At 47.1% G+C, this 16,706-nt stretch overlaps 1 protein-coding gene across 4 annotated transcripts in view; it reads left to right on the forward strand.

Moving 5' to 3' along the window:
* The window catches only part of lrp8 (low density lipoprotein receptor-related protein 8, apolipoprotein e receptor), a 271,348-nt gene that overhangs the window by 224,712 nt on the left and 29,930 nt on the right, over positions 1-16,706 (forward strand). For all 4 annotated transcript variants that reach the window (XM_045205448.1, XM_045205449.1, XM_041840045.2 and 1 more), the window contains exons 10-13: positions 7,186-7,357; positions 10,901-11,128; positions 12,246-12,364; positions 14,805-14,944. In XM_045205448.1, coding sequence (XP_045061383.1) covers positions 7,186-7,357; positions 10,901-11,128; positions 12,246-12,364; positions 14,805-14,944 — 659 coding nt within the window. The remainder of the gene's footprint in view (positions 1-7,185; positions 7,358-10,900; positions 11,129-12,245; positions 12,365-14,804; positions 14,945-16,706) is intronic.

Genomic DNA, 16,706 nt, shown 5'->3' on the forward strand with positions numbered 1-16,706 from the left:
TCTGCATGCAGAGTCTCAATTTGGTGTTTGTACCATTTTGTAAATGATTGGTTGGTGAGCAGACCCCAGACCTCACAACCATAAAGGGAAATACATTCTATAACAGATTCAAGTATTTTTAGCCAGATCCTAATCGGTATGTCAAATTTGATGTTCCTTTTGATTGCATAGAAGGCCCTTCTTGCCTTGTCTCTCAGATTGTTCACAGCTTTGTGGAAGTTACCTGTGGCGCTGATGTTTAGGCCGAGGTATGTATAGTTTTTTTGTGTGCTCTAGGGCAATGGTGTCTAGATGGAATTTGTATTTGTGGTCCTGGCAACTGGACCTTTTTTGGAACACCATTGTTTTTGTCTTACTGAGATTTACTGTCAGGGCCCAGGTCTGACAGAATCTGTGCAGAAGATCTAGGTCCTGCTGTAGGCCCTCCTTGGTTGGGGACAGAAGCACCAGATCATCAGCAAACAGTAGACATTTGACTTCAGATTCTAGTAGGGTGAGGCCGGGTGCTGCAGACTGTTTTAGTGCCCTTGCCAATTTGTTGATATATATGTTGAAGAGGGTGGAGCTTAAGCTGCATCCATGTTTCACCCGACGGCCCTGTGGAAAGAAATGTGTGTGTTTTTTGCCAATTTTAACCGCACACTTGTTGTTTGTGTACATGGATTTTATAATGTCGTATGTTTTTCCCCCAACACCACTTTCCATCAATTTGTATAGCCGACCCTCATGCCAAATTGAGTCAAAAGCTTTTTTGAAATCAACAAAGCATGAGAAGACTTTGCCTTTGTTTTGTTTTGATTGTTTGTCGATTAGGGTGTGCAGGGTGAACACGTGGTCTGTCGTACGGTAATTTGGTAAAAAGTCAATTTGACATTTGCTCAGTACATTGTTTTCACTGAGGAAATGTACAGATCTGCTGTTAAAGATAATGCAGAAGATTTTCTCAAGGTTGCTGTTGACACATATCCCACGGTAGTTATTGGGGTCAAATTTGTCTCCACTTTTGTGGATTGGGGTGATCAGTCATTGGTTCCAAATATTGGGGAAGATGTCATAGCTGAGGATGATGTTAAAGAGTTTAAGTATAGCCAATTGGAGTTTGTGGTCTGTATATTTTATCATTTCATGATATGATATGATGATATATATGATATAATATGCCATTTAGCAGACGCTTTTATCCAAAGCGACTTACAGTCATGCGTGCATACATTTTTGTGTATGGGTGGTCCCGGGGATCGAACCCACTACCTTGGCGTTACAAGCGCCGTGCTCTACCAGCTGAGCTACAGAGGACCATTTCATGTAGGATACCATCAACACCACAGGCCTTTTTAGGTTGGAGGGTTTGTATTTGGTCCTGTAGTTCATTCAATGTAATTGGAGAATCCAGTGGGTTTTGGTAGTGTTTAATAGCTGATTCTAAGATTTGTAATTGATCATGTATATATATATATTTATTTTTTTATTTTAAAAAATTGCTGTTTGATCTTTGTTATAGAGCCAAAAAAAGTGGTCTATCCACACATCTCCATTTTGGATAGATAACTCTTTGTATTGTTTGTTTAGTGTGTTCCAATTTTCCCAGAAGTGGTTAGATTCTATGGATTACTCAATTACATTGAGCTGATTTCTGATCTGCTGTTCTTTCTTTTTCGTGCTGTTCCTTCTCTCTCTCTCTCTCTCTCTCTCTCTCTCTCTCTCTCTCTCTCTCTCTCTCTCTCTCTCTCTCTCTCTCTCTGTCTCTCGCTCGCTCTCTCTTCTCTCTCTTTCTCTATCTCTCGGTCTCTCACTCTCAGTTGCTCTCGCTCTGTGTTTCTGTCTCTCTCTCTCTCCCTTCCCTAGTGGGAGAGCGGCTGAAATTGATGGGTACAAATCCAGCAGACAGGGAAAATGATTGAATCCTAACTCGCAGTGAAAATGAAAATATTTGCTCCCCGTGCAGTGGCCCGTAGCAGCCTGGGACTGAGAAACTAATCTAGGCGTGGCTGGTGGGTGTGTGCAAGTGTGTGTGTGTTTGTGTGTGTGTGTCTGCCGTGGTTCGATACATGGAGCCAACTCAGAACGCCCTGACCTGATGGGACAAGTGGCCCGGCTTTGTCTTGATTGTGTCCGAGATGAGGAGGGAGGGAGGGAGGGGGCGAGATAAGGCTCCATCCATCTCCCTAAGCTCATCACTCTACATCAGACCAGGGCCATTTTCAAACCCATTCACCCAGACCCTGGGCCAGCTAACACCTGGCTGCCTGTCATCTCCTCTCTCTCTCTCTCTCTCTCTCTCTCTCTCTCTCTCTCTCTCTCTCTCTCTCTCCTCTCTCCTCTCTCCTCTCTCTCTCTCTCTCTCTCTCTCTCTCTCTCTCTCTCTCTCTCTCTCTCTCTCTCTCTCTCTCTCTCTCTCTCTCTCTCTCTCTCTCTCTCTCTCTCTCTCTCTCTCTCTCTCTCTCTCTCTCTCTCTCTCTCTCTCTCTCTCTCTCTCTCTCTCTCTCTCTCTCTCTCTCTCTCTCTCTCTCTCTCTCTCTCTCTCTCTCTCTCTCTCTCTCTCTCTCTCTCTCTTTATCTTTATCTTTCCAACTCATCCTTTCTCTCTCAATCACCATTTAGGCCAGGGAACAGAACAGAACAGAGCTACTTGAGATGGTGATTCTGTGAGGTTGAGAACTACTCATGGAGGGGTAATAAGAGAGATGGTCAAAGAGAAGAGAGAGGAGAGAGATTGCTGTGTGGCAATGAGTGAGAGGTCTACTCCACACTCTCCTTGTGAGCTATTCATGTACGGTACCAAGACGTGTGTGTGTGTGTGTGTGTGTGACGACAGAGCAGCTATTAGAGATGGAAAGCCAAATGAAAATAGAAGGCAGTTAGAAGATAATGGAGGTTTGGGGAGTAGGTTTCTTTCCACGCAGCTAAGCTAGAGCTGTGTTTGTGTGTGTGTTTGAGTGTATGTGTGTGAGCATACAGTACCAGTCAAAAGTTTGGACACACCTACTCATTCAAAATATTTTTACTATTTTCTACATTTTCTACATCAAAATATATTTTTGATTTTAGATTCTTCAAAGTAGCCACCCTTTGCCTTGTTGGCAGCTTTGCACACTCTTGGCATTCTGTCAACCAGCTTCACCTGGAATGCTTTTCCAACTGTCTTGAAGGAGTTCCCACATATGCTGAGCACTTGTTGGCTGCTTTTCCTTCACTGCGGTCCAACTCATCCCAAACCATCTCAATTGGGTTGAGGTTGGGTGATTGTGGAAGCCAGGTCATCTGATGCAGCACTCCATTACTCTCCTTCTTAGTCAAATAGCCCTTACACAGCCTGGAGGTGTGTTGAGTCACTGTCCTGTTGAAGAACAAATGGTAGTCCTATTAAGCGCAAACCAGATGGGCTGGCGTATCGCTGCAGAATGCTATGGTAGCCATGCTGGTAAGTGTGCCTTGAATTCTAAATAAATCACTGTCAGTGTCACCAGCAAAGCACCACCACACCATCACACCTCCTCATCCATGCTTCACAGTGGGAACCACACATGCAGAGATCATCCGTTCACCTACTCTGCGTCTCACTAAGACACGGCGGTTGGAACCAAAAATCTCAAATTTGTACTCATCAGACCAAAGGACAGATTTCTACCGGTCTAATGTCCATTGCTCGTGTTTCTTGGCCCAAGCAAGTCTCTTCTTCTTATTGGTGTCCTTTAGTAGTGGTTTCTTTGCAGCAATTCGACCATGAAGGCCTGTCATTCACGCAGTCTCCTCTGAACAGTTGATGTTGAGATGTGTCTGTTACTTGAACTCTGTGAAGCATTTATTTGGGCGGGAATTTCTGAGGCTGGTAACTCTAATGAACTTATCCTCTGCAGCAGAGATAACTCTGGGTCTTCCTTTCCTGTGGCGGTCCTCATGAGAGCCAGTTTCATCATAGCTCTTGATGGTTTTTGGAACTGCTCTTGAATAAACTTTCATTTTCTGGATTGACTGACCTTCATGTCTTATGTAATGATGGACTGTCATTTCTCTTTGCTTATTTGAGCTGTTCTTGACATAATTTGGACTTGGTCTTTTACCAAATAGGGCTATCTTCTGTATACCACCCCTACCTTGTCACAACACAACTGAATGGCTCAAGCATTAAGAAGGAAAGAAATTCCACAAATTAACTTTGAACAAGGCACACCTGTTAATTGAAAGTCATTCCAGGTGACTACCTCATGAAGCTGGTTGAGAGAATGCCAATACTGTGCAAAGCTGTCATCAATGCAAAGGGTGGCTACTTTGAAGAATCTCAAATATAAAATATATTTTGATTTGTTTAACACTTTATTGGTTACTATATGATTCCATATGTGTTATTTCATAGTTTTGATGTCTTCACTACTATTCTACAATGTAAAAAATAGTAAAAATAAAGAAAAACCCTTGAATGAGTAGGTGTGTCCAAAATTTGGACTGGTACTGTACAGTGGGGGAAAAAAGTATTTAGTCAGCCACCAATTGTGCAAGTTCTCCCACTTATAAAGATGAGAGAGGCCTGTAATTTTCATCATAGGTACACGTCAACTATGACAGACAAAATGAGAAAAAAAATTCCAGAAAATCACATTGTAGATTTTTTATGAATTTATTTGCAAATTATGGTGGAAAATAAGTATTTGGTCAATAACAAAAGTTTCTCAATACTTTGTTATATACCCTTTGTTGGCAATGACACAGGTCAAACGTTTTCTGTAAATCTTCACAAGGTTTTCACACACTGTTGCTGGTATTTTGGCCCATTCCTCCATGCAGATCTCCTCTAGAGCAGTGATGTTTTGGGGCTGTCGCTGGGCAACACGGACTTTCAACTCCCTCCAAAGATTGTCTATGGGGTTGAGATCTGGAGACTGGCTAGGCCACTCCAGGACCTTGAAATGCTTCTTACGAAGCCACTCCTTCGTTGCCCGGGCGGTGTGTTTGGGATCATTGTCATTCTGAAAGACCCAGCCACGTTTCATCTTCAATGCCCTTGCTGATGGAAGGAGGTTTTCACTCAAAATCTCACGATACATGGCCCCATTCATTCTTTCCTTTACACGGATCAGTCGTCCTGGTCCCTTTGCAGAAAAACAGCCCCAAAGCATGATCTTTCCACCCCCATGCTTCACAGTAGGTATGGTGTTCTTTGGATGCAACTCAGCATTCTTTGTCCTCCAAACACGACGAGTTGAGTTTTTACCAAAAAGTTATATTTTGGTTTCATCTGACCATATGACATTCTCCCAATCCTCTTCTGGCTCATCCAAATGCACTCTAGCAAACTTCAGACGGGCCTGGACATGTACTGGCTTAAGCAGGGGGACACGTCTGGCACTGCAGGATTTGAGTCCCTGGCGGCGTAGTGTGTTACTGATGGTAGGCTTTGTTACTTTGGTCCCAGCTCTCTGCAGGTCATTCACTAGGTTCCCCCGTGTGGTTCTGGGATTTTTGCTCACCGTTCTTGTGATCATTTTGACCCCACGAGGTGAGATCTTGCGTGGAGCCCCAGATCGAGGGAGATTATCAGTGGTCTTGTATGTCTTCCATTTCCTAATAATTGCTCCCACAGTTGATTTCTTCAAACCAAGCTGCTTACCTATTGCAGATTCAGTCTTCCCAGCCTGTTGCAGGTCTACAATTTTGTTTCTGGTGTCCTTTGACAGCTCTTTGGTCTTGGCCATAGTGGAGTTTGGAGTGTGACTGTTTGAGGTTGAGGACAGGTGTCTTTTATACTGATAACAAGTTCAAACAGGTGCCATTAATACAGGTAACGAGTGGAGGACAGAGGAGCCTCTTAAAGAAGAAGTTACAGGTCTGTGAGAGCCAGAAATGTTGCTTGTTTGTAGGTGACCAAATACTTATTTTCCACCATAATTTGCAAATAAATTCATTCAAAATCCTACAATGTGATTTTCTGGAATTTCTTTTCTCAATTTGTCGTCATAGTTGACGTGTACCTATGATATAAATTACAGGCCTCTCTCATCTTTTTAAGTGGGAGAACTTGCACAATTGGTGGCTGACTAAATACTTTTTTTCCCCACTGTATGTGTATGCATTTTGTTTAATTGTTTGTGTGCATGTGTGTTTGCTGCTACCGTGTGTATTTGTGTGTGTGTGTGTGTTCCTTGCGGGAATTATTCAAACAAATGAGTCATTCTCTTTCACTGTGCTGAGAAATATGCCTTGGGTAGATGACGTAGACACACACATTTCACCCCAGGATAATAACCTAGAAACACAGCTCTGCCTATCTGCAGTACCAAGAATAGAACAGCGTGATTCATGGACCACAGATTCTGTCTTTTTTACAAGACAAACAGAGACTGGATATAAGGAGAGGTGTTGAGGTGACATTAGAGCCCTGTCATTGTCAATCAACCAGGAACAAGGAAGTGGCGTCTAAAGTCATTTCTAAAGTATTACTGGAAGAGTTGTGAAATATTCTGTTGACCTTTGTCCCTTGTGGGAAGGAAATTGTAACTCTGTTAGAAGGAAATTAGTTAAAATATTGCACACACCTGTGAATTATTGACTAGTATTAATCTTCTCATGAACACTGTTTGGCCCTTTGCATAGGCTAGTCTAAACCGGTTGTTTACGAAGCATGTGACAAATAAAAACATTTGTTTTTGATTTGATTTGACCTTCCAACCATTATAAGCTGTTATAAGAACAGTGACTGTGATCTTGATTTCACATCATCAGAATAGTTTTTTCCATGCTTAGCAATGTTTCAGCTATCTCTACCAATGTTTCAGCTATCTCTACCAATGTTTCAACTATCTCTACCAATGTTTCAGCTATCTCTACCAATGTTTCAGCTATCTCTACCAATGTTTCAACTATCTCTACCAATGTTTCAGCTATCTCTACCAATGTTTCAGCTATCTCTACCAATGTTTCAACTATCTCTACCAATGTTTCAGCTATCTCTACCAATGTTTCAGCTATCTCTACCAATGTTTCAACTATCTCTACCAATGTTTCAGCTATCTCTACCAATGTTTCAGCTATCTCTACCAATGTTTCATCTATATTTACCAATGTTTCATCTAGCTTTACCAATGTTCTCTCTCAGGGACGAGCTTGTACTTTGTAATAATGCTTTCCTCTGTCTGTATCAATGTTTTCAGCCATGGAATGTTCTCATATTGTATATCTGTTGTGTCTCAGGGAAGAGCCCTTACCTGATGTTCACCAACCGCCATGAGATCTGCCGTATAGACCTGATAAAGAAAGACTACACCCAGGTGGTGCCCGCTCTGAAGAACGCTGTAGCCCTGGATGTGGACGTCACCACCAACAAGATGTACTGGTGTGACCTCTACCACCGCAAGATCTACAGGTAACGCACACACACACACACACACACATGGTGCACACGCACAAATCTGCTGTGAGTGTGAATATGGTGCAGAGCCATATATTTAGAGAGTTGGGACATTGCGGTTTCTGAATTATGTTGAATTATGTTACATGACACTACAACATTCTATGGCAGCCATGTTAGCTCCCAATTAACATTACATGGGGAATATTTAAACAATGCTGTGTAACTGAATGTCTAGAATTAGAACAATGTTCTAAATTCTAAAAGTTGGCCGAACTCTGGTTATGTGGAAAGGCGCTTATCAGGCTGAAGTTACAGAGCCATTCCTCTCCCCTCTCTGTCTTCTCTCTCTCTCTCCTCTCTCCTCTCTGTCTTCTCTCTCTCTCCTCTCTCCTCTCTGTCTTCTCTCTCCCCTCTCCCCTCTCCCCTCTCTCATCTCTCCTCTCTCCACTCTCCTCTCCCCCTCTCTCCTCTCTCTCCTTTCTCTCATCTCTCCTCTCTCTCCTCTCTTGACTGACTGAGTGCATGCTAATGGCTACTGAAGACAGCACCTCACTACTGATCTCCTTAGCACTTCTCCCCTCTGTATGTGTACAGACAGATCGTGACAGGCCCATGAGTCACAGCTCTATGTATCCAGGGGCTTGTTAGGGTGCTAGAGGAAGCTACTGGACATGCAAACAAGTACACAAACACACACTAGCTTCTATTTCTGTCTGAGTAGACAATGTGCTGATGGTGAGAACATTTCAGAACATCATAATGAGAGAAGAAACTATGTTTGTTCATTTGCCACTCCCTCTCCACTGGGTTCTTTCCCTTCCACTCCTGTGTGTGTGTCTGCCATGGTTCGATACATGGAGCCAACTCAGAACGCCCTGACCTGATGGGACAAGTGGCCCGGCTTTGTCTTGATTGTGTCCGAGATGAGTAGGGAGGGAGGGAGGGGGCGAGATAAGGCTCCATCCATCTCCCTAAGCTCATCACTCTACATCAGACCAGGGCCATTTTCAAACCCATTCACCCAGACCCTGGGCCAGCTAACACCTGGCTGCCTGTCCTCTCTCTCTCTCTCTCTCTCTCTCTCTCTCTCTCTCTCTCTCTCTCTCTCTCTCTCTCTCTCTCTCTCTCTCTCTCTCTCTCTCTCTCTCTCTCTCTCTCTCTCTCTCTCTCTGTGTGTTGTTCATTTTCCATCATGTCACACATTATGACGCTGATGCCCGAAGCACACCTGGAATGGAGAGATGGATGGTGCATGATGGGGCTGTTTGTCCTTCACACACAGATAGTTAGAAATCCACTAGTGTGTGTGTATGACGAGCTTGCCACCCTCCCTTGGAGGCAGGGGCCAGGGTAAATTATCTCAGTTGGGCCATATGCTGCTTCTAATTCCTCTCCCTGAATAATCACCCCATTACTCATCACATACACACTCACACACAAACAAACACACACACTCACTCACACTCACACACCCCAGGGCCCGAGGAGGAGAGAGGACACAAACACACTGATTTGACATTGATAAGTACAGTCTTTATACACTCTCCTTCAGAACTAGCATATAACCACAGACTATGAGTTGGCCCTCACACCCACTGGCAGAGAACCTGTATACTTCCTTATTGGCTGGCACAGCAGCAAGTGCACATAGACTCCATCATTAGTATACCAGTATCGTACACTTCTCACACGCTGGTCTGAAATTGTCGTGTTGTATACCTTAACCCCTGCTGTGCTAACATTAGGCAACAGCCACACAGTAGGATACCCACTGAGATGCTATGGATATTCCAAGTTCCATGTTGTGTAGTCATCACTTGTCACTCTGGATGATTTTCTGGGGAGGAGTGGTGAGGTGTTTCTTTAAAAAATATATTTTAAATATTTTATAAATAATACAAAACATACACATAGAAATGACAACATCATAGAGTGGTGAGGTGTTTCTGTGGGGAGCCCCTCTGTGGTGAGCCCCTCTGTGGTGAGCCCCTCTGTGGTGAGCCCCTCTGTGGTGAACCCCTCTGTGGTGAACCCCTCTGTGGGGAGCCCCTCTGTGGTGAACCCCTCTGTGGTGAACCCCTCTGTGGTGAGCCCCTCTGTGGGGAGCCCCTCTGTGGTGAGCCCCTCTGTGGTGAGCCCCTCTGTGGTGAGCCCCTCTGTGGTGAACCCCTCTGTGGTGAACCCCTCTGTGGTGAACCCCTCTGTGGGGAGCCCCTCTGTGGTGAACCCCTCTGTGGTGAACCCCTCTGTGGTGAACCCCTCTGTGTTATCCTCCATCCTCGTTATCTTAGCGTTAATTAATAGTGGTTAGTGTGGTGGCGGGTCCATGCAGCTCTGCTTACTTCCTGCTGTGATTAAAACATCTGAGATCAACAATAAATAATCAATAAATCAACAATAACACAGCTAATTAATGAGACTGCCTCCCCGTCTGTCCCCATCCGTCTCTGTCTCGCTTCGCTCGCTCTCTCTATCTGTCTGTGTGTGTGTGTGTCTGCTGTCCCTGTCTCTCCTATCCTTTTTATTCAACAACTCTCCTCCTCCGCCTCCTCCTCTCCCTCCTCCTCCTCCCCCTACTCCTCCTCCTCCCCCTTCTCCTCTCCCTCCTCCTCCTCCTCCCCATCCTCCTCCTCCTTCCACTCTCCCAGCTTTTAGTCCCTCTATCTCCCTGTTGTGTTAGGGTGTGAATTGGGACATTGCATCTGGTTAATAAAGCTCTCCTACAGGCCTAGCCAGGTAGTGGAGGAGTAATGTTTCATGGTGGATCTGCTGTGTCTCCTCTCAGGTCATCTCACCTCAGTTACTCAGACAAATCCCCCTCTTTAAGAAAAGAGGCTGGCTGCTTTGTCTGCTGATGAAAGGCGACAAGCCCATTCTAATAGCTAGTTTCTACAGGAAATAGGATTAGGGCAGGAGTTGTTAGAGAGTTGCCAGGTTAAGATGTTCCTGTCTGGGTATTACTGACCAGGAGAGTCCCTCCCCCATGGCGACAACAGCCTATCACATGTATTACTGACCAGGAGAGTCCCTCCCCCATGGCGACAACAGCCTATCACATGTATTACTGACCAGGAGAGTCCCTCCCCCATGGCGACAACAGCCTATCAGATGTATTACTGACCAGGAGAGTCCCTCCCCCAATGTCGACAACAGACTATCAGATGTATTACTGACCAGGAGAGTCCCTCCCCCAATGTCGACAACAGACTATCAGATGTATTACTGACCAGGAGAGTCCCTCCCCCAGGGTGACAACAGCCTATCAGATGTATTACTGACCAGGAGAGTCCCTCCCCCAGGGTGACAACAGATGGATGCCTTAGCTCTTTAAGTCAGTTAAGCTCTTGTATCTGACTTTTGGTTCTGTTCTATGTAATGTATCAGTACATTGTTTTGTAATACAGAGTGGTCTGATATGGACTCTGACACCTGGATGGGTCTGCAGTTGATTGTTTCTGTTGTTCTCTTTGTGTGTCTTAATATACTGTCCATGTGTATGTATAAGTATGTGTTATAATAATGTCATAATAACCTCTTCTTCTCTGTACTCCCCAGTGCGTACATCAACAAGGCCAGTGATTCGTCGGAGCAGGTGACTCTGATCGAGACAGCTCTGACCTCTCCAGAGGGGCTGGCTGTTGACTGGGTCCATAACAACATCTACTGGACCGACTCCGGAGATAAGACCATCTCCGTCGCCACGGGAGATGGCAAGAAGAGGAGGGTGCTGATCGCCACCGAGCTGAGCGAACCACGGGCCATCGCTGTGGACCCCCGACAAGGGTGAGAGGGGGCTGGATCGGAGGGAGGGATGGGATTGGGGAGTTAGGGGGGAGGTTGGTGTAGAGTTGGGGTTAGTGTTGGGAGAAGGTGAGGGAGGGAGGAGGTGAGGGAGTGATGTAAAAAATAAGGGACAGAGAGAGAGAGAGAGAGAGAGAGAGAGAGAGAGAGACAGAGAGAGAGAGAGAGAGACAGAGAGACAGAGAGAGACAGAGACATACATAAAGAGTTTGAGAGAGGTTGGGTAAAAGAGTAAGACAGCTTGACTGTCCATGATGTGTCACATTATGTGTTGCCTATCTGGTCAGAAACCTGAAACATGTTAGAACACTGAAACAGATCAGAACACTAAAACGTGGTCAGTCACCTGCTCTTTCCTCTCAGCATCTTGCCTTGTTTCTCTCTCCCCTCTCTCTTTCTCTCCCTCTCTCTTTCTCCATTTCTCACTCTCTCCTCCCTCCCCCTCCCCCTCTACCTCTCCCTTTTCCTCTTCCCCTCCCTCCCTCCCTCCCTCCCTCTCTCCCTCTCTTCCTATCAGACGTAGCTGTAGGCATCAATAGCATCTATCTAGTGTCTCAGTCTGCAGCATCACAGCTCTCTCAACACTTAAGCTCCTCTCATCTCCCATCTTCCTGGCTCTCCCTGACAACTCTATTCCCCAAGGCCTTCTTCTTTCCACAACATTACTGAGCCAGACGAGCATGAAACATGCAAATGAGCCAAACGCAGGTTTGGTTCCTCAGTACAGGGAGAGAAGACAATGTTAGCTAACTGTCCCCGCTGGTCTGTATACTACCTGCCTGCCTGCCTGGCTGGCATATTTATATCATGGAGGTAGAACAGAGAGCTGCTGCCTGGGAGATATGTACACAGTTTGCCTTTGGCTCAATAGTGGAGATGGTTTACTTTTAAACCATTTAGATATTTGTCTGAGATTCTTTACTACAGTATCAGGTAAGGTTGCACTGCTGATAGTCACCTAATAGCATTTTTTGTCTGTCTGTCTGTCTGTCTGTCTCTCTCTCTCTCGCTCTCTCGCTCTCCATACTGTGGGCTACATATCCTCACTATGTGATTATTGTAGTTATTGTTCAATCTAAATCCCCTTTCTCTCCTGTAGGTTTATGTACTGGTCTGACTGGGGGACCCAGGCAAAGATAGAGAAGGCTGGCATGAACGGAGTGGACCGCCAGGTACTGGTGTCAGAGAGGATCGAGTGGCCCAACGGAATCACTCTGGGTAAGACTGGCACTGGGGAGAGCGGGAGGGAATGAGGGAGAGAGAGGTACATTTTTGTTTATTTCACTTTTGTTTATTATCTACTTCACTTGCTTTGGCAATGTTAACATATGTTTCCCATGCCAATAAAGCCCTTAAATTGAATTGAAATTTAAATTGAGAGGGAGGGATGTAGGGAAGGAAGGAATGAGGGAGAGCTACATGATGATATTACAGATACAGAGAAAGGCTGAAGGGAAAGGAAGACACAGAGAGAGGTGAGAAGCGAAAAGAGAGAAAGAAAGAAAACATTGTAAAACAACCATTTCTGTCACATAGTTGTGAGTCAGTCAGTCAGTCAGTGTGGCTCTGTCATCAGTCAGCCTGTAGTTTGTTCTTTCAGCAGAGCTGTGAATGAAGCGGCCCCAGCTGTGTCATCAATACCCCAATCATCCTCCCCTCCATTCCTCCATCCTTCCATCCTTCCATCCCTCCACCCTTCCATCCCTCCATCCCTCCACCCTTCCATCCCTCCATCCCTCCATCCTTCCATCCCTCCACCCCTCCATCCCTCCACCCTTCCATCCCTCCACCCTTCCATCCCTCCATCCCTCCACCCTTCCATCCCAACAACAGAGCAGAGAGAGAGAACAACAGAGCAGAGAGAGAGAACAACAGAGCAGAGAGAGAGAACAACAGAGCAGAGAGAGAGAGAGAGAACAACAGAGCAGAGAGAGAGAACAACAGAGCAGAGAGAGAGAGAACAACAGAGTAGAGAGAGAGAGAGAACAACAGAGCAGAGAGAGAGAGAGAACAACAGAGCAGAGAGAGAGAGAGCGAGAACAACAGAGCAGAGAGAGAGAGAGTGAGAACAACAGAGCAGAGAGAGAGAGAGAGTGAGAACAACAGAGCAGAGAGAGAGAGAGAGAGAACAACAGAGCAGAGAGAGAGAGAGAGAACAACAGAGCAGAGAGAGAGAGAGAGAACAACAGAGCAGAGAGAGAGAGAGAACAACCGAGCAGAGAGAGAGAGAACAACAGAGCAGAGAGAGAGAGAGAACAACAGAGCAGAGAGAGAGAACAACAGAGCAGAGAGAGAGAGAGAACAACCGAGCAGAGAGAGAGAGAACAACAGAGCAGAGAGAGAGAGAGAACAACAGAGCAGAGAGAGAGAGAACAACAGAGCAGAGAGAGACAGAGAGAGAACGACAGAGCAGAGAGAGAGAGAGAGAACAACAGAGCAGAGAGAGCGAGAGAACAACAGAGCAGCGAGAGAGAGAGAACAACAGAGCAGAGAGAGAGAACAACAGAGCAGAGAGAGAGAGAACAACAGAGCAGAGAGAGAGAGAACAGCAGAGAGAGCGAGAGACATCAGAGAGAGAGAGACAGAGAGAGAACGACAGAGCAGAGAGAGAGAGACATCAGAGAGAGAGAGACAGAGAGAGAACGACAGAGCAGAGAGAGAGAACGACAGAGCAGAGAGAGAGAGAACAACAGAGCAGAGAGAGAGAGACATCAGCGAGAGAGAGACAGAGACAGAACGACAGAGCAGAGAGAGAGAGAGAGAGACATCAGAGAGAACAACAGAGCAGAGAGAGAGAGAGAGATAACAACAGCAGAGAGAGAGAACAACAGAGCAGAGAGAGAGAGAGAAGGGTGTGGAATTGAGGTGTCGCTAGCTAAGGCTACATCTGTATGAAAACAAGTTATGTTGAGAGTTAGAGGAGCGTGAGAGAGAGAGAAAATAACACTGGCTGGCTAATTTTGTTTCTCAAAAAAAAAAAGGGGATTATTTTCCCCTTTTCATCAATTTCACAGCCAGCAGGCAGACAGAGCAGAGTAGAATGGTTGATTGTATGAGTGGCTGAGTGGAGAAAGGTGAGGTTGTGAATGAATAAAGCACCGCTGTTACCTGATTGACTCCCTACAGCTGTGTTATTACATCAATATTTACTTTGCCGACCTGCTTATTCACTTCCAAAACAGTTGATCTAGCTAGCCTTATTAACTGCACACCTACACACACTCGATTGACATAGCTTGATATTAGCTTGAGGTCAGGTTAGGTTAAGTGCCAGGCTCAGGGGACTTTTTGTAGTATTCCCCATCTGGAGATTGAACCAGCAACCTTCTGATCGCTATTGTATTGTCCAATTGGAGGGCATGGCTGACAAAGAGGATTGATGTTCTACTGGACTAGAACCATCAAACTCTCTGTCTAGACCTTTTCTCATTAACTTCTGAAGAAGTGTTGTACCGTACATTAACCTGACCTCCCTCCCTCGCTCTCTCCTCTCCATTCCATTCCTCTCTTTCTCTCTCTTTCTCCCCACCTATCTCCCTCTCTCTCTCCCTTACTTATTCTCTCCCTCCCCCTCTCTCCCTTCCCTCTCCCCCTCTCTCATCCCCTTTCTCTCTCTCCCTCTCACTTCTCTCTCACTCCCTCTCTCTCCCTATCTCAGACCTATCCAACAGGCGTCTGTACTGGGTGGACTCTAAGCTGCACCTGCTCTCCAGCATCGACCTGAACGGTGACAACCGTAAAGTGCTGCTCTTTTCCCAGGACCACCTGGGGCACCCCTTTGCTCTCACCGTCTTCGAGGTAAAGAGGGAAGAGACATGGGAGGAGTAGGAGGGAGTGAGGGTGGGAGGCACAGAGGAGGGAGGAGGGGGGAGGAGCAGGATGGGATGGAGAGTAAGGGAGAGATGGGGGAGAAGGGGAGATGAGCAGGAGGAGGTGGAGAGTGAGGGGGAGATGGGGGAGGAGGGTGGAGGAGTAGGAGGGGGTGGAGGGAGAGATGGGCGAGGCATCGAGTCACAGCTGTAAAAGGGTGAGATTGGTAAGGAGGAAGGGGAGAGGCCAGAGAAGGGAGTAGGGGTTGACAGCCACAGGGAGAGGGAGGAGGGGGAGAGTGTGGGAGGCACCGGGTCACAGAGGGGGGAGGAGTAAGGGGTGGAAGGAATCGGGTCACAGAGGGGGAGGAGGGGGGAAAGTAATCTGGTCCCAGGTGGAGAAGGGAGAGTGTCAGAGGGGTACGCAGGGAGGGCACAGTGGTGTGACACTGTGACATGCTACCGGTAGTGTCTTTCAACAGCTGCCGTGTCAATGCCACAGGAAAAGCCTCTATGAGTCAGGCATGGTAGAATAGTGGTGTACAGAATCAATAGGAGGGAGATGACCAATAAGAACTAATGGAAGTAATAATGGGTAATGCAGAGTCAGAGGATTGGATGAGATAACAGAGCTCTGGCTGCTCTAAGGACTACCAGTAGATCAGTGGTAATATGGTAGGGGTGCACACAGAGGGGGACCTGGGGACATTCAGAGAGACCACTGTCCCAGGCTCTGTGGGGCAGCAGTTATAACACTCAGAGTAACACACTCTAGAGCCTTGAAACTTAACTCTGGACCTCGAAGCCAGTTCCACTGCATTTTTTCATTGTTCCCCTCTAATCAGGGACTGATTTAGACCTGGGATACCAGGTGTGTGCAATTAATTATCAGGTAGAACAGAAAACCAGGAGGCTCCGGACCTCGTAGGGTAAGAGTTGAGTACCCCTGGTATAGATGAATGGCCTCCAGCGCTGTGTTCATTCTGCAGTAGCTAGCCAGGACCCAGACTTCACAGTTCCTGTGGGTGGCCAGACCAGGCCATGGTCTTCAGTACCGCAGGGCCGTGGAGGATGGAGGGGTAGAGGGGTCATACATCACAGCCTAGCCCCCTGACAGGCCCCCCGACAGGGCAGGATTCTCCACACGACCCCCCACACACCTCCACTCTCCTCCCTGGGGCCTGTGGCCAGGTGTTGGAAACAGGAAACAATGTTTTTCCACACATCTTAGTTTTATTGCTGTCTGCTTGGCCGGAGGGAGGGAGTGGGCTGGGCTGGAGAGAGGGAGTGGGCTGGGCTGGAGAGGGGGAGGAGTGGGCTGGGCTGGAGGGAGGGAGTGGGCTGGGCTGGAGGGAGGGAGTGGGCTGGGCTGGAGGGAGGGAGAGAGTGGGCTGGGCTAGAGAGAGGGGAGTGGGCTGGGCTGGAGAGGGGGAGTGGGCTGGGCTGGAGAGAGGGAGTGGGCTGGGCTGGAGGGTGGGAGGGAGGGAGTGGGCTGGGCTGGAGGGAGGGAGTGGGCTGGGCTGGAGGGAGGCAGGGAGTGGGCTGGGCTAGAGAGAGGGAGTGGGCTGGGCTGGAGGAGGGAGGGAGGGAGTAGGCTGGGCTGGAGAGGGGGAGGGAGGGAGTGGGCTGGGCTGGAGGGAGGGAGTGGGGCCGGAGGGAGGGAGGGAGTGGGCTGGGCTAGAGAGAGGGAGTGGGCTGGGCTGGGGAGGTAGTAGGGCTGGGCTGGAGAGAAGCAGTGGCGCTGGGGGGAG

Source organism: Coregonus clupeaformis, chromosome 20 (genome assembly GCF_020615455.1).
Source record: "Coregonus clupeaformis isolate EN_2021a chromosome 20, ASM2061545v1, whole genome shotgun sequence".
Lineage (NCBI taxonomy): Eukaryota > Metazoa > Chordata > Actinopteri > Salmoniformes > Salmonidae > Coregonus > Coregonus clupeaformis.